The sequence below is a fragment of the Phascolarctos cinereus genome, unplaced genomic scaffold, assembly GCF_003287225.1.
Source record: "Phascolarctos cinereus isolate Bilbo 61053 unplaced genomic scaffold, phaCin_HiC Scaffold_5;HRSCAF=322, whole genome shotgun sequence".
NCBI classification, from domain to species: domain Eukaryota; kingdom Metazoa; phylum Chordata; class Mammalia; order Diprotodontia; family Phascolarctidae; genus Phascolarctos; species Phascolarctos cinereus.
The window spans coordinates 298,149,575-298,171,764 of record NW_027555958.1 but is presented as its reverse complement, the minus strand read 5'-3'; the positions used below and the strand labels follow the sequence as shown (position 1 = coordinate 298,171,764).

At 41.6% G+C, this 22,190-nt stretch overlaps 1 protein-coding gene across 1 annotated transcript in view; it reads right to left on the bottom strand.

The window, feature by feature from the left end:
* Nucleotides 1-10,945, bottom strand: part of SKAP1 (src kinase associated phosphoprotein 1) — a 390,080-nt gene extending 379,135 nt beyond the window's left edge. Inside the window, exon 1 of the mRNA XM_020997310.1 lies at nt 10,586-10,945. Within this exon, the coding sequence (XP_020852969.1) occupies nt 10,586-10,634 (49 nt within the window). The 5' untranslated portion in view covers nt 10,635-10,945. The remainder of the gene's footprint in view (nt 1-10,585) is intronic.
* Between the last annotated feature and the right edge of the window lie 11,245 nt (nt 10,946-22,190).

Below are 22,190 nucleotides of genomic sequence, written 5' to 3'. Positions count from 1 at the left end.
ACAGGATGAGCAGACAAGGTTGGTTAGTGGCCTGCACTGAAGATCTCACTACATTATCTTCCTTCCCAAAACACACTTCTCCTCTGCACATCCTTATTTCTGTGGATAATGCCATTCTCCATCCAGTCTCTCAGGATCTTGAATTCACCATTATCCTTGTCTCCTTACTCAACAGACACAACTCTCTCCATAATCACCAATGATTTCCTAACAACCAAGTTGAATGGCCTTTTCTCCATCTTCTTTCTTCTGGACCTTTCTGCAGCATCTGATAGTCATGATACTGAATACCTTCTCCACATGGAAATTCTTTCTCCCCTCACTGCATTTGCTGAAAACAGTGTTAAGTTTGTCACTAAAAAACTCTCTGATCTGTGCACTTTAAAAATCTTCCAAATGAATAGTCTAAGTGGCTTTTGAACCCATTTGTTAAAAATACAAAAATGGAACATCTGACTAGCTTGCAAGAACAAATGATTGACATCAGGAAAGATGAGGTTTCAACTAGCTAAATTTCAACACTCTTCCTATAACTGGTGGATAGGATTGAAAATGGAATATTATGAGTTGGTAAGCCCAGCCAATGATGCCTTTCTTCCTAATGGATCTATGGATCTTTATAAAGCATTTTTTTCTGCTCTTACATAAAACTAAACATCAAAATAAATTTAGCTTAGACCAATACATTCAAATCAAAGTGTTAAATCAAGATTTTAAAAAATAATGAAGCATATTCAATCACATTGCTCTTGCTAAATATATCATTATTTTGCTCTCATTTTTTGCAAGAACAAAAAGGTTCTTTGTATCATTAGAAAATGAAGTATTTTCTTTCACCTTTATATCTCATAAATCACATATCTCATGTCTATTTTGTATAAATGTTAAAATGTAGATGTTCTTAATATAGCAAGTAGTACCTGCACATAATTTATAAGTACACATATATTGAGAATACATAACTCAAAATGCTTTAATCATTGAGTTGTTTTTCAGTCATGTCTGACTTTTCATGACCCTATTTGAGGTTTGGGGGTAAAGATATTGGAGTTCTTTGCCATTTTCTTCTCCAGCTCATTTTACAGATGAGGAAGCTGAGGCAAGATGGTTAAATGACTTACCCAGGGTCACACAGCTAGCAAATGTCTGAGACCAGATTTGAACTCAGGAAGATGAATCTTCCTGATTCCAGGCCTGGCGCTCTATCCACTACGCCACCTGCTTTAGTCATAGGAGTAAACAATTTTTGAAAAGTTAGAGAACACTGATATATATGGATACTTTCAGTGATGGAAAACTCACTACATTTATATTTGGACATCCCTGATTATTAAGATTTTCCTCACATCAGCTAGAATAGCGCTCTCTGTAACTTTAATGCTAGTGCCTTCCCTCTGATGATGATCTCCAACTTATCCTGACTATTAACAGTTGTCTTCACCTTATCTCCCCCATCAGTCCCTGATCTCCTTAAGGGCAGGAAACTGTCTCTTGCCTTTTTTTTGAATCCCCATTATTAAGCACAGTGCTTGGCATATGGTAGGCACTTAATAAAAGATTGTTATCTTAACTTAAACTACTTGCTGTCTAACCAAGTCTCTACTATCCTCTATTTGAACAGTTGATTTTTTGAACCACGTTCAGGATTTTACATTTATCTGAATTAAAACTAATTAGAATGCCATCTTATTGCATTTGGTCAACACTCCTAGTCAGTGGAGATCTTGAATAGGATTCTCATTGCTTATCATCTATATTATCCAGTATCTTTGAAAGTATAACTGATCTCATATTCAACTTTGGCCCATTTAAAGTGTGTATAAGCAAGGATATTTTATCTCTCTAAAGACAGTCCTTGTCATGTCCCTTGCACATGAACTCCTCCTTCCCTGGTATAGATTTTCTTCCTTCCATAATATCTAGTATTTATATAGTACTTTCAGGTTTGCAAAGTACTTTGCAAATATTTGCCCTCACAACAATCTTGAGAGGTAGTTACTATTATTATCCCCATTTTATAGATAAGAAAACTGAGGCAAACAGAGGTTCAGTGACTTACCCAGGATCACAGAGCTAGTAAGTATCTGAGATATGTTTGAACTCAAGTTTTCCTGATTCTAGGTCCAGGGCTCTATCCACCTAGCTGCCTCCACCATTTCTCTGGCTTACTGAGTCCTACAGCACCCACGCCCACTCCCAGATCTCACTATATGTTAGGAAAAGGCTTGTCAGAACACAGAAAAACTTCGTTTCCCCATGATATTTCAGTGTTAAGACAACAGTCTTGATAAAAGGCTAAGCTGCTAGTGATTAGAAAATGCTAGAAACCTTACACAAACTGATGCAAAGTGAAATGAGCAGAACCAGGAGAACATTATATACAGTAACAGCAACACTGTATGATGATCTACTGTAAATGACTTAGCTGGGGCAGCTAGGTAGCACAGTAGATAGAGCTCTAGCCTTGGAGTCAGGAGGATCCAAGCTCAAATATGGCTTCAGACACTTGACACTTACTAGCTGTTTGACCCCGGGCAAGTCACTTACCCTGACTGCCTCACCAAAAACAAACAACAAAAAAGCAGGAATGGTAAATGACTTAGCTATTCTCAGTAATACAATGGTCCAAGAAAATTCTGAAGGACTTATGATGAAAAATGCTATTCACCTCCAGAGAAAGAACTGATAGAATCTGAAAGTAAATTGAAGCATACTTTTTATACTTCCTTTATTATTCTTGGGAGGGGTTTGGTCTGCATTTTCTTTTGCAACCTGGCTAACATGGAAATGTTTTGCATGACTGCACATATGTAATCAGTATCAAATTGCTTGCCTTCTCAAAAAGGGGCAAGGGGAACGAGGAAGGGAAAAAATCCAGAACTAAAATTTTTTCAAGTGAATATTACAAATTTTTGTTTACATGTAATTAAGAAAAATGAAAATTAAATGTAAGTAAATAGATGAATAAAAAAGGAAGAAAATAAAGAAAATGCCAAAGAATAAAAAGTTACATCATTAGCAAATGACAGCCTTCACTATCTTTTCCCTTGAAAGAATTTAAGAATAAACTTAGACAATGCAACTGAGCTTGACAAACCATCTGGTGGAACCACCCAACCTATCCTGCAGCACTGACATACTAGATAAAGTAGGCAATATATCTGAAACACAGGGAAAACAACATCGAAAGGATAAAATAGCTAAACTTGTAGAACCTTCCATCTGGTGGTTTCCAAGATGTGAAAAACAAGACCTATAAACGAGAATATCTTTTTTTTAAAAGACTCCATAAACATGCTAAAATGTCAAACCTAACTTCTTTCATAATGCTAAAAAATAACAATAGCTAGTACTTATCTAGTGTTTTTAAGTTTTCCAAAGCATTATACATATGTTATCTCATTGGAGCCTCACAATAACCCTAAGGTAGGTGTCATATTAACTGCAGTGGTTTGCCATTTCCTTCTCCAACTCATTTTACACATGAGGAAACTGAGGCAAACAGTGTCAAGTGACTTGTCCTAGGTCACACAGCTAGTAAGTGTCTGGGGCCAGATTTGAACTCAGGAAGATAAGTCTTCCTGACTCCAGGCTTGGGGCTCTGTGCACTGTGGAGCCCCCTAGCTGCCCTGGAAGGAACCTTAGAAGTTATCTAGGCCACTCTCTTTTATAGATGAAAAATCTGGGACTCAGAAAGGTTAACTCTGATGCTACATCTAATACTCTCTCCACTACCAGACTGCCTCTGGACACATAATTTTGTATTAATTTATCTGTGTATGTTGTTTCTGACCAATAGACTGTAAGCTCTTTGAGGTGAGGGGCTGTTTCTTTTTTTTTTTTTCGGTCCTGGCATGCCCAGCATCTATCACAGTACCCTATATATAGCTGGTACTTATTAAGTGCTTGTTGATTGAATTAAGAGTCCTCTATGTACTAATATCCACATTGAAAGAAGAAAAAAATAATCTTTTTCATGAATCTTTGGAAGAAGGAAAAATTTACAATAATAATTCACCTATCTGGTTATCAGCTATTCAGACAACAGTCAAATAGGAGGAAGCAAAAATGATCTATGAGCAGTCAGAATAGATGTCACAAAGTCTAAACACTAAAATCAGGCAATTTGCTCACAAGAGGGCCCTTCAAAACCTACTCACTTTTATTTTACACAAAATTCTAGCAAGCTTAGATAGCTGGTTTCTGAGCCCAGCAGCAAATCAGAAACTGGAGTTCTCTTCTGAAAGGTAAGGGGGTCTATTTTATAAACAGGTACACTGACACTCAGGGAATATGGCAGCTGATAGCAAGGTAAGAAACAAAACTACAAGAACAGTAAGAAAACAATAAACACAATTCAAAAAGCAGAGCACTACTTAACTCCCAATGGATCTGTGATCTTATCGATGTGAGGGTTCACTCCAGTATTACAGATTGCAACCCACCCATGCCTGCCCATCCTGTGTGACTCTTGCCCATGTTTCCCCATAAGTTTGCCAAAGGCACCTTTCCAAAATGCAAGAGCTACTTTGTATATGGCAGACACATTCAATGGGCACTGAGAGTATCATATTTCAGTACAATTCAATACAATTAGTAGCATTCATAAGAAAAGACTAAGTTCCATTTCCCCTAAGTATTCTTGTACGTAAAACATTTTTAGAAAGTTCTCCATCCAAAATAGTTAAAATACTCCAAGTATTCAGAACAATTATTCCCAAAGATTTCCAGATAGCCATGGTTTTACTGTACTGAATCAGATTTTATGGTTGGCTGCATCAACCAATAGAAATCGAGGCTGTAATCTGGAAGGAAATGATTAATAGCTATTTCATTCAAAGGTGGTTTAAAGTAAGTAACCATAGGCATTTCAGGGTGTCTTAAAACTGAGAGTGTTACAACATGTGGCTGGCTGTGTTGATCCTATTTGGACTTTATTTATTTTGTAGTCCAGACAGGAGGATTCGGATACCTTGTAGGTAACTGGTGCCAACTCAATAGATATTGAGCAATAATCAGGCCACACTTGTTTACAAAAGCTCCTCCCCTCCCCCCCCAAATGATTATAGTCACCATATTTTTCCTCTGCTTCAAAGGCCCTTCCAGAAAGATGAAGAAAATACTGGTTAAGTTTATATCTCTCTATGACAATGACTATGCACATTGACAGCATTCTGTTGGGTTTTTTTCCCCCAAGCTGCTGCTGTCACAAGCTGTAGAAAGCTTCCATTGAAAGCAAAGTTATTTGACAAACAGACCTGAATATTTCCTCTTCTTTCAACAAATCCAGAGAATGCCCTTCGTTGTACTTATCTGTAATGTACTTATATGTTGATAGGCAACTAGTTACTATTTCTATTGGGAGCATTTGACAGGAGGAGACCATTTCCTTGACTATTATTGTTTTGATCTTTGCCAAAACTCTAATAAAGCATTTCCAGGCTTTTAAGGAAAATGATTTATTCCAAACCCAAGAAATTATGCTCATGGTTTTTTATGATTCAAAACATTTGCTCAAATGTTATATATTATGTATATATATATATATATAAAATATACATAATTTTAAAAGCACATTTCTCCATCAAAAAAATATTCTTGTCATCCTGTTCAGTAAATAAACAAATAAGTCAAGCTTTGAGTTTATGGCTGTAAATGGCCTGTCTTAAATCATTGCTGGAGGTGCCTGTGTCTCAGTTTATAAACCTAGTGATTCATTGTGAAAATCCAATAATCTGTCTCTGCCCTCTCTACCCCCTACTTACAAAGACACTCGTGGTATAGCTCATGTACCCCAAAACTTCCACAGAGAGATTATGTAACAATCAGGACCTATATAGAATCACAGAACACAAGAGCTGAACAGGGCCTCAGAGGCAACACAAAGCAGTGGAAACAGAACCAGGCTTGTAGTCAGAAAGAGTCACCTCAGGCATGCAATGGCTGTGTGACGATGGGCAAGTCATGTAAGCTATCTGGACCTCAGTTTCCTCATCTGTAAAGTGAGAGAGGAGGGTTGGACTAGATGGTAGCTGAGACCCCTTTCAGCTCTAAATCTATGGTCCTATGATCCTCTGAGTTCACTTTGTCCAGATATGAATCCACTCTAGAACGTACCATGCCTAAAATCTCTCCCCATTCCTGTCCATCCTCCACTCAGCTGTCAAACTGATCTTCCTAAAAGGCAGATCTGATCATTTGTTGTTATCATTCAGTTGTTTTTTGGTTGTATCTGACTCTTGGTGACCCCATTTGGGGTTCTCTTGGCAAAGATATTGGAATGGTTTGCCATTTTCTTCTCCAGCTCATTTTACAGATGAGGAAATTGGGGTAAACAGGGTTAAGTGACTTGTCCAGGGTCACACAGCTAATAAGTGTCTGAGGCCAGATTTGAACTCAGGAAGATGAGACTCCAGGCCTGCTGCACTATCTACTGTGCCCTCCAGCTCTCTACATCACTCCTCTATTTAATAAACTCCAGTGGCTCCCTATCACCTCCTTAATCATTTATGTCTGTTTGGCATTTAAAGTCCTATAAAACCCAGACCCTCTACCTTTTTAGCCTTCTTACAACTTACTGTCCCCCAAATCCCCCCCAAACCTGCATATACTGTGATCCAATGACACTTTGTTTCTCAAACAAGCCACTCCATCTCTCAGCTCCAAGCATTTTCACTGGTTGTCCCCCATGCCTGGAATTCTCTCTCTCTCTCCTCATCTCTACCTCCTGCCCTCCCTGGCTTCCGATCTTAAAGTCCCAGCTTAAATCCCATCTTCTATGAGAAGTCTTTCCCTATTACCCTTTAATGCTAATGTTCTCCCTTTGTCAACTACCTCCAATTTGTCCTGTATATACGTTGTCTGTATGTAATTGTTTACATGTCTACCCCACTTGACTGTTTTTTTGCCTTCCTTTGTATCTTCAGAGCTTGGCTCCACGCCTGGCAAAGAGTAGATGCATAACAAAGGCTAGTTGACTGACTGGTACCAGTTACTGACTGAGTGATAAATGCTACATTTAGTGTAAATGGTAAATGCAAAAGTAAAAGTTCAGCTTTCGCTAAAAAAACTTCTAGTAAGGGAAGAACCAAGCCTCCTGAGGTAGCCCATTCCATTTTTTTTCAGCTCTGTTAAGATGTTTTTCCTTACTTTGAGATATATAATCTGCCCCCTTTAAATTTCCACCCTCAGTTCTGTCTGTGGAGTTAAGCAAGTCTGATATCTCTTTCATATAAAAACCCTTCAAATACTTGAAGATAACTATAACGTTTGATCATAAGATCAAAGATTTAGAGCTAGAAGGGACATTACATGTCATCTATTCCCATCACCTCATTTTTCTTTTTTTTGTTCTCCCCCTTCTCTCTCTCTCTCTTTCCAAACAGCAACTAACATAGAAGTGTCTCTACATTCTAACAGCTCAAATTTTCACTTCTCTTAAAAATAGTACTCAGCTGACTCACACTTGGAGCTGTGCACCATTGGAAGGGGAAAGGAAATAAGCATTTATATAGTGCCTACTATGTGTCAGGCACTGTGCCAAGCACTTTTTACAGATAATATCTCATTTGATCCTTAAAACAACCCTGAGAAGTAGGTGCTATTTTTATCCCCATCTTATAGTTGAGGAAATCGAGGCAAATAGAGGTTAAGTAACTTGCTCAAGGTCACACAGCTGGTTGGCTAGATTTGAACTTAGGTCTTCCTGACTCAAGGTCCAGTGCTCTATGCACTTCACCACCAGCTGCCTGATATTGCTGTAAGCACAAAAAACCACACAAATGACAAATTCCTAACACACTCACTAAAGGAATCTTTACTTATGTTTATTCCTTACTACCTATTCTTTGAGGTAAATGGGCTCCTAAATGTAAACTTTTCCGAAAATGTCCTTAACAAATATGTTAACCAAGTGAGCTCCTTACATTTTAACCTCAGACTCCACCTTATATAATAGGAGGCCCAAGCACCATACAGATTGTTAAGACACAGCAAGTTTGATACAGAAGTATGTGACATGCAATTAATCTCCATTCATAGCCTGCTATACTTGTCAGCAAACAAAGGCCCTGCTTTAGAAGGAGATCTGAAGACTTCAATTAAAAACAGTCAGCTAACAAGAAAATAATCTAAGTTAAAGGAAGGTGGCAGGTGCAGAAATGAGTTGTTTACCAAAGTGTCAGTTCCAAACAATAAAATGCCCGCACATCAAAAATGCTGAAGGGGTAGCTTAATGCAAAAGCCACTGAAAACAAACAAATAGGAGTTTTGCTCTGGGCCTACCTTCATCAGAGCAAAGCAGCAGAGGAGTTTAGAGAAGTCTGTTATATATAGTCATATATTTTTGTGTGTGTAGTGGGTATAAGGGGTGTGTGTGTGTGTATAGTGTGCATATATAGTATGTGTGTATAGTGTGTACATATAGTATGTGTGCATATGTGGTATATAATGTGTATATGGTGTGCATATAGTGTATAGATGTATATATAGTGTGTATATAGTGTGCATATACAGTGTATATATTGTATGTATATGTGGTGTGTATATATGGTATATATATAGTGTGTATATATATAGTATATCTATATGGTGTACATAGTGTGAATAATATATTGTATATATGGTATATATAATAGCATATGTGTATACATAGTGTATATGTTGTATATATGTATTGGGTGTATATGGTATGTATATGTATATATAGTATATATGTGGTATGCACATATACAGTGTTTGTATATATAGTACACATATATATGTTGTATATGTATGTGAGACGCCAATGTAAAAAAAACCCACAAGGTTAGGGGAGAATTCAAGTTAATCCCGCAAATTTTTATTAAGCGCCTATGGAAAGGAAAATAAAAATGAAACAGCCTCTACCCTCAAGGAGCTTACATTTTAGGGAGGAGGAAAATACATGTACATAAGCAAGGAAATAAAAAGCATTTCCAAGAGGTAGAGGGTGCTAATAAATAGGAGAATTAGGATTAACTCATCTAGCACCTGCAGTTGGCTTTGAAGAGTGCATTCCAGACTTAGGGAGAACTGGGAAGAAACTGGGCTCCTCAGCAGTATCCTCTAAGCCAAAAAAAAAATAATAATTTGTAATTTGTACACAAAAATCTTATGCTGTGGAGGAAGGTGTCAAGAAGTCTGATCCCTTCAATGTACGAGCAGCTTCTCATTCCAAAAGCCAAAGTTTAGGAAGGTTATAATTAAAATGGATTCTGAGTATCTCAACCTCAAAGCAACATCTGTCTGGTAAAGAACAGTACTATACAGGAATAAGCCAGAACTGAAACGTAATGTTAAGAACAGGAACTGAAGGCCTTTGTCAAAGATATTATTTGAACTGTGGAACATCATACCTGGAAGGAATTTTAAATGCCATCTTTCCTCCTCATTTAACAGAAGAGGAAACTGAGGCCTACAAAGAGAAATTGATTTCCTTGCCAAAAGTCACAAAGGCAGTATATACTAAACTTGGCATCTGAACCCAGATCATGGGATTTGTTTAGAACTGCAACCCCCTAATTTTATACAAAAAGCCTGAGGCCTATTAATGTTAAGTGACTTGGTAGAGATACTAAGTGACAAAGATAGTATTTGAACCCAGATCCTTTGCCCAAGGTTGCATCATGAGCAGAGCCAGGGCTACAAAAGAGGCCTCCTAAATCCAAGGCCTATGTTCTTTCCACAATAGCACTACTAGGAGGTTAAGGGAACTAAGAAATCAATTATTTCAAGTGGAAAGGGGGGAACATAGCACGCCTCCCAAAGCATGACTAATATTAAGTCTGATAAAGAGATATTTAATGAAGTATAGATTCCATGACCCCATCCTCAAAAGCCAGGTAAAGGAATAAAAGTTACTGTCACTTTTGAGTTTCTAAGTGGAGTTTTCATCTAAAAAAGTCCCATCTGCCTGAGTTAACTTTCATCAACTGCCCAATGGTGAAGCCTGCTTTAAGCCTGGGAACTTAAAGTTTTGATGTGGTCGGAACTGTTAAAAAAAGAATGGACCAGCCCACTAGCCTTCGGATGCTTTTTTAGGGTGATTCCATAACTGATGGTCGGCAAGACCTCTTGACAGAGAAGAGTGGCAACCTGCCCCGAGGAAGGCACCACATCACTGATTTATATCTGGAAGAGACCCAAGAGGCAGCCTAGCCTAAATCTCTCATTCAGAGATGGGGAAATTGAGGCCCAGAGAGGTTAAATAACTAGTGTAAGATCACGCTGGCTAACATCTCCAAGTAAGATGGGAGAGTCCTTCAGGTTCACCAAGCACACAAGAAACCTTGACCTCCCCCCCCCCACCCCCGCTCCATCCCCAGACCTTTGCACAGACCATTGGCAGGGCTACAGACTTCCAGAGACCTCTCACAGCCCCACTTTAAGCAGGAAGGTGAGACTGGGCTGAAGATCATGATACGAGGTGAGAGGAGAAGCCCATGCTAGGGGACGCCTACCCCCAAACTACCCAAGGCCTCATTTCCTTTCTTAACCTCAGCGCCTCAAAACTTTCTGCAGCCGGGGTGGGGGCGGGGAGGGTACCAGAGGTGGTTCCGGACTTTACCTTCCAAGAGCCAACGGATCTCCTCCGGGAGGGTGGCAGCAGCCTGCATTTGGAGGGGACTGGAGAGAGGCTGGGGCGCGGGTGAGGGTTGAAGGGGCTGAGGACCTTGGCCAAGAGAAGGAAGGTGAGGTGTGTGCTTGGAAAGGGAAGAACAACGAGCGGGTGGGGCCGGCTGAGGAGGCACCTGCTGCCGGGTCAGGGCGGGGGCTGGGGCTCCTGCTGCTACAGCCGAGGATGCTGTCTCCCGAGAACGGGGCGGGGCGCACCGGAGGGGACGACTCAGGAAGCGGCGCGCGCTGCAGGGCGCGTGGCGAGGACAGGAGGGGCAAGAAGGTGCCAGATCTTGGTAAAGAGAATGGAAAAGGACCTTTTAACCGAGCCTTATAGCATCCTTGAAGTCCCCACCCTCCCTTCCAATCAAATCTTGAGCCATTGGAAGGAAAGTCTGTCTACCACGTAGCCCACGTACAGCCCGTGTGGCACGTGGAGCGAGTCCTTTAAATAGGGCACGCTGGGACAGGAACCTGGGGAGAAGAGGGCAAGTCATGTAGTTGTATATATGAGCTTCAAACTATTTGATTATTTGGACCCCTGATCCTTGCCTGTTAAGCTGGAATCCTGGCAGTACCCAGAGTGTTCACTTGTCTCAGCTAATTCTAATGCTTAGCGGAGATGCAGGGTAAGTTGTCATAAATAAGTCATCTCAAATCCAGCAAGATCAGGGGAGCAGGGAGGTTGTGGGAGATAGAGGGAGCCAAAGGTAATTGGCTTCTGCTGGTGCTAACAATATTACCCGGTATAGACCTTGTACTTGCTTGTCTATATGCTTATTTTAACACACACACCCCCTCTTCCCAGTTGAATATAAGCTTCTTGAGGGCAAGGACTATTCTGTTTTTCCTTTGTATCTCCAGCTTTTAGCATAATACTTGGCACATGTTGTTGTTGTTGATGATGATGATGATGATGATGATGATGATGATGATAATGTGTCCTGTCCTATTCTTTGTGATCCCATTTGGAATTTTCTTGTCAAAGATACTGGAGTGGTTTTCCATTTCCTTCTCCAGCTCATTTCACAGATGAGGAAATTGAGGCAAACAGATTTCAGTGACTTGCCCAGGGTCACACAGCTAGTAAATATCTGAGGCCAGATTTTAACGGGGGTCTCCCTGACTCCAGGCCTGGTACTATCTCCACTGCACCACCTAGCTGCCCCAACTGGCACATATTAGGTGCTTAATAAATGTTCATTGAATTGAATTTCAACAGAGATGTAGGAAAAAGAAGGATATGTTTTGGAAGTCAAACTGATTTCACATGTGTCCATAAGTTTCACTCAATCAGTGCTAGGCAACCAGAAATACATTTTTAAGCAGGGTGGGTAAGATTGCACTTCATTGCTGGAGGAGTATTCAGAAGGCACAATTTTTAGGAAAACTTGGCTCTGGCAGACACTGTAGTTTAAACTATCTTCTATTTCCCAAGCATTTGTTAAGCATATATTTCAGGTTTCTGGCCCCAGTGACCTCAAAATGGTTATGCTTCCTTGACTTTGGGGTCCAAAGATCTTACCACAAGAGATTGGGTAAATTCCCAGAATGCTTTAGTACTGTACAGTCTCTTAGGCCTCCCACCATAGGAAAGTGCCCCAAAAGGTTTGCTTTCCCAATTTATACCAATGTCTGATTGTCCTGTGCAAAAAAGTACTCCAGTTTTTCAAAAGAGCCAAGATTTCATCAGATTGGACACTCCTTGCACCAACACATTGCTACCCCTCTACATCTTAGGAGATAGTTTATTCATTGCAGTGGCTAAAGTAATAATAATGATCTTTTTTTTCATCAATGTAGTGAATTCCCAGTATAAAATCCCCCTCCACTGATGCAGGTCAGCAATGTTTGTCACTTATGGTTTTTGAGCACTGCTTAAGAGTAACAGGGAAGGGAGCAGCTAGGTGGCGCAGTGGATAGAGCACCATTCCTGGAGTCAGGAGGATCTGAGTTCAAATCCACCCTCAGACACATAACACTTACCATCAGTGTGACTCTGGGCAAGTCACTTAACCCCCATTGCCTGACTTAAAAAAAATTAACAGGGAAGAGGGAAAATGAGTGATTGGCCCATGAAAATGGTGAGTCTGCAAAGCCCTTCACATAACTGGGTTCAAATCCCAACTCTGACACTACCTCTGTGACTGGACAAGTCACTTAACCTCCTTATGCCTCAGTTTATCCATCTGTAAAAATGAGGGGATCAAACTAGAAGGTCTTTAAGGTCCCTTCCAGTCCTAAATCTGTGATCCTGTGATGCATCTCATTTGAGGAGTTATTATCCCCATTTTATAGATGAGGAAACCAAGTCTCAAAGAGATGAGATTCCTTGCCCATGGTTTCATAACTAGTGTCAGCAGAAAGATTGGAAACTTAGACTTCCTAATTTCAAGTCCAAAACAATACCTACTACTCTATAAAATCACCTGATGGTCAATCTTCTGAGAAGCCTCGCCACATTTAGCGAGTCTGGTCTTTGTGGACAGCAGCAATGCTGTTGATCAGTAGCCGATACTCCAAGGCTTTCAGAACTTGCATTTTGCCAGCACAGCCTTCAAGAACATAACCTCTCTGTGCTCCAAATCACATCCTTAAGACTTATAAATTACAGAAGAGTTGCTACCAAAAAAAATGTCATTATTACTCTGGCTGCAGCAACTTACCTCCTCTCTGTATCCCCTTCTATTTGCCTGTTTCCTTTTTGTGGTAGAAGAGATCGTGAGGCTCAACACCCCTTGTTTTCTGCTAAGATACTTTGACACATGTATAAGGTAACATCAAAGCCAGATACTTGGAGATTCTTCTGAACCTCACTATGGGGTTAATACTGGTGGAAACTGCAGAAATACATAGTATACCAAGTGGACAATAGAGAAATTAGACATCTGGTTGTTGTTGTTCAGTTGTGTCCGACTCTTCATGACCCTGTGGACTACACTGTCCATAGGGTCCTGTTGGCAAAGGTACTGGAATGGTTTGCAATTTCCTTCTCCAGTGGATTAAGGCTAACAGGTTAAGTGACTTACTTAGGGTCGCATAGCTAGTAAGCATCTGAGACTGGATTTGAACTCAAGTCTTCCTGACTCAAAGCCCAGTGTTCTATCCACCGAGCCACCTAACTGCCTCCTCGAAATCTGATAGGGTAGATTAACCATGATCTTTCATTACCTGCACCTATGCTTTCTACAAGGGTTAGGTGATCCAGAGAACTGAATGGAGGTTCTTTGTGGGCAATTTCTTTCTTCCTTTTTTTTCTTTTTTTTTTTTTTGGTCTTTTTATCCCTAGTGCCAAGAAGAGTACCTTGCACATGGTAGATGTTAACAAATGTTTGCTAAATTTATTGAAGAAAAAAGAATAAAAGAATCACATAACCTAGGTGCTTGACATCCTTTCTTCCTGGCTGAATCTACAGTCTTGGAGAGACAGAGGTAGTGAGAGGTGTTGCAAGTGACTGGCAGATTCCAATACAGTATTGTCATGTTGCATCAAGGCCCCTTCACTGCAGATGGAAACCTGCCTCCCTACATCAGAACAGCCCCGCTTTAATCATCTTAGGACCCAGGTTCAGCAGCCAACCTCACTCCTAATGACATTCTGTTAAATGGACAAATTCCTCTGAAGCCTTGTACTGCTTTGAAATCCAATTTCACAGGAAGCCAAATCTGATTGGGGGTCGTCATGGAAACTACACTGAGGAGCCTTCAAGGAGCTGGAGAGAGGCAAGGCAAAATGTGATAGTTGAGTCCTTTACTCTTCTGTCAGAAATATCAAAGGGATCTGGAGAGGTTGGCAGCAGATGAGTCCCTGGTATGGTCCTGTTCTGTGTGGCTGGGTACCATGTGGCTGTCACTGGAGGTAAGCAGCCAGCTGTCTCTGCACACACAGTCCGGGAGTGGGGTGGAATACACAAGTCCCAGGTGTCTGCCTGCTTCCCTCTCAGTCCTTCTTCTTCCCTTTCCAGCCCTCTCCCACCACCACTGCTCCCCCCCCCACTGTCTCCAGCAAAATCTTAGTATCCCCCTTCTTAGCTGTCATCTCATTTAGAGGTTAACAACAAAGGAATAACAAGGTTAAGACTCAGGGCTCTTGCTGATAAGGGGTTCTTTGGAGCAGAGTCTGTGAAATTATCTGAAATTTCTTGTAATTAGATAAGATGAGTATCTATAGAGATGCCCAGCAGCCAAAGATGGAGTGCAGGGGCCTACCATTCAGAGCATTTGCAACCTTGACCCCCTCTCCTCACACTCACAAACACACACACACACACACACACACACAAACACACACACACACACACACACACACAGAGTGTCTGCAGACACAGGGAGCAGAAAAGAAGGCACATGCCTGCCATCTGGGTAGGATGGAGATTGAGGGCATGGAACTCAGCCGGTCTATGGACTGCTTGGGCAGTGGTGCACCTGGTGTGAGGAATTAATAAATATGCATCCATGGTGGGGGTGCAGGGAAAGGTCTCCTCCAGGAGGAAGCTAATGCACCTGGCATGGCACAGGGAGGAGACAATTGCAGGCAAGGCTAGCCAGCTGGCACTGGCCCTGCTGTGGTGAGATGGGTATGCAAGGGAGACAACAGTGGCCTGAGGGAGTTTTCCATGGGGGTCCTGTTGTTTTCCAGGCTGAGGGATGGGTGAGGCATAATTCAGATCTTGCTATTGACCCCTGGACATTGGTTGCAATCTGTGTCAGAGCTGGCCTCTGCCCTGTGGATGCGCTGCTGCCCTGCACCACCACCTCTCTCTCCCAATCCCATCAACTGGCTTTATTGACTCTTTTATTGACAATTCTGGGGCCTAATGAGGAGAAGAACTGCACACTTCATTAAGGGCTGAGAAAGGGGAGGTAATGCATCCTGCTAACCCAGAGAACAAGAGCCTTGCTGCTGCTGGTGGGGGTGGAGAGGCAGGAAACCTCTGAGGGAGGAGAAATATGCATTCGATTCATACCCAACTCAGTGACTTCCTGTACAGGCACTTTATCATTTAGCAGCTCGGTAGCTTACAAGGGATCTTACTTAGTTAACCCTTAAGTGAAGGACTAGGTCTTGGATTACCCTCAGAGCCCTGTAGGTAACCACAGAATGCAAACAGTGGGAGGCACCTTAGAGATGATCCCCTGTAACCCTCCCTCCCCCACAGTCCTCCATCTTAAAGAGGAGGAAGCTAAAGACCAGAGGGAACTGGTCCAAACTCAAACATCTAGTAGGAGGCAGTCTTGAACTTGACTCCTAGCCCAAAGCATTTCCCACGATACCATGCACATTCTAGCTCTCAAGTAAGCAGGTGCTCCCGTGTCCGGGAATTGGGCAGAGTTTCTAGACAATGGGCTATACCAGAGAGGCAAAAACATGCAACAGAATAGAGCTCTGGATCTGGGGTCAAAGGACCTGAATTTAAATCTCAGCTCTGCCACCGACTGCTGGGGTGACCTTGGACAAGTCACCTAAAGTCTCTGGGCCTTGGATTTTTCATCTACACAATGAGGTGTCTGGACTAGATGACCTTGACGGTCCTGCCAGCTTTATACTGAGATCTATGAAGGGTTGGCAACTTAAAGACTTTGAGGCAATATCAGTGCCCTGCTTTACTTCCAAAATATCTTTACTACCGTCTCTCTTTTTCAGAGCTCCCATTCCCTTTTATTTTCCATTCTTCCCCTCCCTCTTTTTCCCATCTGCTTTTCCTGCTTCTTTCTTGGGCCAAATTTTAGATCTGGAAGGGGATTTGGGGATGCTGTTGTACCAGGAGTGGGGAACCTGTGGCCTCAAGATCTCTAGGTCCTCAAGTGCGGCCCTTTGACTGAATCCAAACTTCACAGAACAAATCTCCTTAATAAAAGGATTTGTTCTGTAAAACTTGGGCTCAGTCAAAATGCCACACCCAAGGACCTAGAAGGCCACATGTGACCTTGAGGCTGCAGGTTCCCCACCCCTGCATCTTGTCCAGCCCTCCATTTTATGAAGGAGGAATGGAGAATGCGGAACGGAAGCAACTTGTCCAAACTCCTCACACAGGCAAAAAGCCCAGGTCTCCACACTTTTGGTCTAGTCTCCAGAATCCACTTATCTTTATCCATTTCCATTATCTTTGACTCTCTTCCCTTTCCTTTGCCTCCCCCCCCCCATATCCAGTAAGTCTCCAAGCCCCATTGTTTCTACTGTGTACAAAGTCTAAAACCCTCCTCCTACTTCACATTCAAACTGTCACCATCCTAACTCAAGCCCTCACCTGGACTTCCACAACAGCTTCTCAACCAGCCTCCCTGCCTCTGGCCTCTCTCCTTTCTAATGATAATAATTTGCATCATATAATACTTTTAGTTTTACAAAGTGCTAAGTAGTCAGACAGTTATTATCCCCATTTTACAGGTGGTAAAACTGAGACACAGGTAAAATGAGAGAGAAGCAGCGTGGTGTACTGAAAGGCAGTGTGGTGCAATCGATAGACAGCTGGTCTCAAAGCCAAGAAGACCTGGGTTCAAGATCTGCCTTTGACAATAGTGGCTGTGTGAAAGGTGTGCAATGGTTAAATGTTTAACAATCGGATCTCTGAATGAAACACTTTAAAGTTTAATCTGAATTATTAACATTTTCCCCCCAACTTGTCTAGACAATCAATGAAACAATAAATCGAGCCTTCATTTTTGTGTTTTCTGATTTTTAAGGTGTTAAGGCTTACACTGAAAATTTAACAATCAGCTCTCATGATTAGAGCTGGTTCTGGCACACTCGTGCTGTGTAACCCTGGACACATCATTTAATTTCTCTGGACAAGCCTCTAAGACTGTAAATTGCAGAGAAGGCACAGAAATGCAGAGGAAATTTCCCCATCTGGAATTTCCCTGTACCAATAAAATTATGGACCCAGTCCTTATCCCCATCCTGTCCCAAATAGACAGTGGGTCATATCAGATCCCAGATTTGAATACTGGTCTGCTGGCGATAAATGTATCACTCTTCCCATTATCCAGTTCAGTTTCTCTAATCCATCCTGCACACTGCTGCCACAGTAATCTAATGTAGAGCTCTAATCCATAACTCTCTTGCTCAAAAATCTTCCATAGCTTCCTGTTACTTACTGAATAAATTCCCCAAATGCTTAGCATTCAAGGCCTTCCTCGATAATAACAATAGCTCCTGCATTTATATTGTGCTGTAAGGTTTTTGAAACATTTTACATCTATTATCTCACTTGATCCACACAACAACCCTGGGAGGTGGGTGCTAACATTATACCCATTTTACAATTCAAGAAACTAAGGGTAAGAGAGGTTAAATGACTTATCCAGGATCACTCAGCTAAGTAAACATCTGTATCAGGATTTGAACTCGGGTCTTCTGACTCGAAGTCTAGCACGTACTACCCATTATGCCACCCAGGGTCCCCATGATATTACCTAGCTGCATTTTACCCTTTGAGTCCAGCCTTGCTTTGTGAATCAACTAGACTGTTTATCTATCCACCAATCACCCTGCACTTTCCCAGGTCTGTGTCTTTGCTCATACTGTTGCCTCTACTTAGAATATCCTCAGATCTTCCTCATCTGTGCCTGTCTAAATCCTATGTATCTTTCAAAGCCCAGCTCATATACCACCTGTTTCTCTATGAAGCCTTTCTGATATACATTTCAGTTATGTGTCAGTCATGTCTGATTCTCCATGACCCCATTTGGGGTCTTCTTGGCGAGAATATGGAAGTGCTTGCCATTTCCTTCTCCAACTCATTTTACAGATGAGGAAACTGAGGCAAACAGGGTTAAGTGACTTGCCCAGGGTCACACAGCTAGTCAGTGTCTGAGGCCAGATTTGAACTCATGAAGTGGAGTCTTTCTGATTCCAAGCCCAGTGCTCTAGCCACTGTACCACCTAGCTGCCCTCTGGCAGACATACCCCAATCATAAATAGTCTCTCCCTTTTCTAAAATTCTGTGGCCCTTATTTGGCACTCATCACTTTCTGCCTTATGTTGTTATTTGTGTACTCGTCTCATCTCCCTAAACTGTAAGCTACTTGAGGGCAGGGCCTTATTTTTCTTTGCGTACTTCCAAATACCCAATATAGTGAATTGTCCATTCATTATCCTTTACTTGATCTTGACCTCATTGACACCACCTTCTAACATACTGTATTAACCATATCAGGCATGCTTGACAATGTGCCTCACACCAGCCCTCCTTGACATAACCTCCCAGGCTCTCCTGACTTGTAACATGGGGAATAATGACCTAATGGAAAAGCAGTGTTATAGAATGGTTAGAACACTGCACTTGAAACCAGGAATATCTGGATATGAAACCCATCTCTCATGCTTGCTATGTGACCATAAGTAAATCACTTAATCTCCCTGAGCCTCAATTTTTTCATCTGTAAAATGGAAATAATAATAATAACTGTAGCAAATAAACACACAGGATTGTTGTGGGGACAGAAGGAGGTCATAGTGAGTAAAGCTATTTGCAAACTTTAAAGTATAATGTAAACACTAGGCACCAGTATTAGTACAGAATCCTAGCCTAGATGCAAGAACCATAAGCCCCAACTTTAATTTTTGTAGTGACCTCAGGTTAGCACTCTATCAGCCTCAGTGTTTCTGTTTTTAAACTCAAGCCCATCTCTTCATCTTCCAGATGTGTCATTGGACTTTTATTTTTGTATCTCCAGCATGTTACATAGTAGGGCCTTATGCACAGTAGGTGTTAAATGTTTATTGAATTGGGAAGATACTTAAGATGGTATCTGTCAAGTGCATGGGAGCTCCACGTGGGATTCCTAGTTTAGACCTAGACCAGACCTCAGAGAATACATAATCTAAATTCTTCATTTTACAGAAGAGGAAACCAAGGACCAGAGAGAGGAAGGGATTTGCCTAAGACTGTCACAAGCAGGAGACCTAAGATTCAAACCCAGATCTTGTGACTTGGAGGCAGTTCAGTATGGTGGCTATAGAGCCTAGAGGACATGGATTCAAATTCTGTCTCTGCTGGGTGAAGTTGAGTAAATTTGAGCCTTAGTTTCCTCATATGTAAAATGAGGGAGTTGGATGAGTTGATCCCTTCCAAGTCTAAAACTATGATTCTATGATCCCAGATTCAGTATTCTTTTTGCTACACCATGGAGAAATGCTTTCTATAGATGCCTCTATGAGTTTCAGTATTCTCCCAACAACCCTGTGGCAATGCTCCTTGAGTAACTAACATACATGATACCACAGGTCAGTGTCATTGATGGACCATTTAATTTCCCATAGGTCAGTATTCCAGTAAAAGCCAGTTGCATCTTTCCTTATGGTTGACTATCACAATAAATTATTATGGGTATGTTAAAGAATATTGGACATAAATTTTATGTTCATTCTACTTAAATCACCTATGAATATCTTCAGTGTCCCTGTTTTGAGTTCCCTTTGTGATCCATTCTCTATCCAGTGGCCTGGAAGTATTGGTCCTGAGGCAGATGGATGGTGAAGCCTAGACTCAAACTGTGAGTTGGTAAGCAGAGGTGCTCTCCCCTTGCCTCTGTGCCACATTGGATGAGGATTCTCCCTGAGCTTTCTCTCATCTCCTGACAGGACTCTCCCCAGGTTAACCCCTGTCAGTGATGGGCTGTAGGGTCTTGGCAGAAAGAGAGGTCCTTGGGACTCTGGGATCTTTAAAATTCCCACAATTTACTTTGCTGCTATCTGTATAAAACCAAAACTATAGCATGAGTGAAGGGGGGCTTTCCCTCGCTAGAGGGGAGGACATGTCCAGGATGAGATGATCTGCTGGGTCAGGATGTCTGTGAAATGGCAGAAGTGAACCATGTTCACTATCCTCCACCTTTGAATTTCTATGCTTCCTTCATTAGTGCCCCATCCCCAACCTCTCCCAAACTCTTCTTTCCAACCTCTATGCTGGCATAACTAAAAAGACTTACCCTGCTAAGAGACAGAGAAGCTATTTCTTTCTTTCCAGTCACCATCTTTCAACTCCAGGATAGAGGAGTCAGGGCTCAGGCAGGCCTTGAGTGGCTATAGGGAGAGGCTGTGCCCCCAGCTCCCTGTATCTCAGTAGCGGGGGGCAACTTTGCCTTTAAATATCAACCACACACACAGACAACACCCTGGCAGCATGAGAGGTTTCCATGGTGACAGAATGCAGGCCACGACCTCTGTAAATGTAATCAGAGCACTGGGATTGGTGTGTGAGACAGGTTTAATTTCTCCTTCAGTGAAAGCTCTGTGGTCCAGCCTATACATGGGCTTCTCTCGGTGACAGACAACCTGTTATCTCCAGGACAGCTCTGCATATGGCAATCCCCTCTGTCCCAGAGCTGTTCTTCAGCCCCCTGTATCTAAGCAAGCCAGTGGAAATAAAAAAAGTCACTAGGGATTATAATGACAACAATAGTGAAACCAATACCTTGCTTCTATGGAGACGGGACTCTTTGGAGATGCATGCTCTTACCCCTTCTATGAGACCCAGAAGGACAAAGTGGAAGTGGTCCTAGACTCTGGATTCCAGTCTTAGCTTTGTCAGCTGAATGACCTTGGGCAAGTCACTTAGCTTCTCTGAGTCTTATTATGAGGGAGTTGGGTAAGATAAATAGATAGAGCATTTATTAAGTGCTTCCTATGTGCTAGGCATGGTGCTAAATGTAAGGGAATATAAATACAGGCAAGAAAGAGAGTCCCTACCATCAAAGAAAGAGAGGAAAATAATAATAGTTTGCAAAGCACCTCACAAATAATAATTTGCAAATAATAATTATAATAATAATTATTACAAATAATTACAACACTGTCTTACAAATAGTGTCTCAAGACAACACTGTGAGATAGGTGTTATTTTTATCCCCACTTTACAGATGAGGAAACTGAGGCTTAAGCAGTTAAGTACCTAGACTTACCTCTACTAAAGTATCTGAAGCAAGGTTTGAACTCAGGTCTTCCTGGCTAGCTGCCTCAATAGATAAAGGGGATCTGGAAAGACAGGAACATACTCCAAGGAGGAAAAGAAGCTCAGAGTCAAGTAAAAATGAAGAGGAACATGGCAGGGCCCTACCTGAAATTGTGGCCTGGGTAGGTAGTCCAATCAGTAGAGTGAGGCCTCAGGGTGGAGCCGGGGTGGGAAGGAGGCTGGCAACAGGTAGGGAAAGAAAAATATATGTACCCTATAAAACCTTTTTTAGTTCTTACAATATATGGTTGTACTATTTCTATCTTCATCCTTTCATATACTCTCTTCCAAGCCAAAGGGTGATGAATGTGGAAGGAGAAGGAGCAGGGTCATAAGTGAGATGAGGAGACGAGGGCACTGAAATGTGGAGGTTGCTTATAGCAGTGGTGTCAAACTCAAATAGAAATGAGGAAAATGTGATATTATCTATGTTTTATTGTATTTTTGTTTATTTTGTTAAATATTTCCCAATTTAATTTTAATCTGGTTTGGGCTTCAGTCAGTAGTTCTGTAGGCCACAAGGTCCTAGTTCTGTGTTTGATATCTCTGGCTTGTATTCCAAAAAACAAGTGCTTTTAGTACCTAGTTAGTAAGAATAAT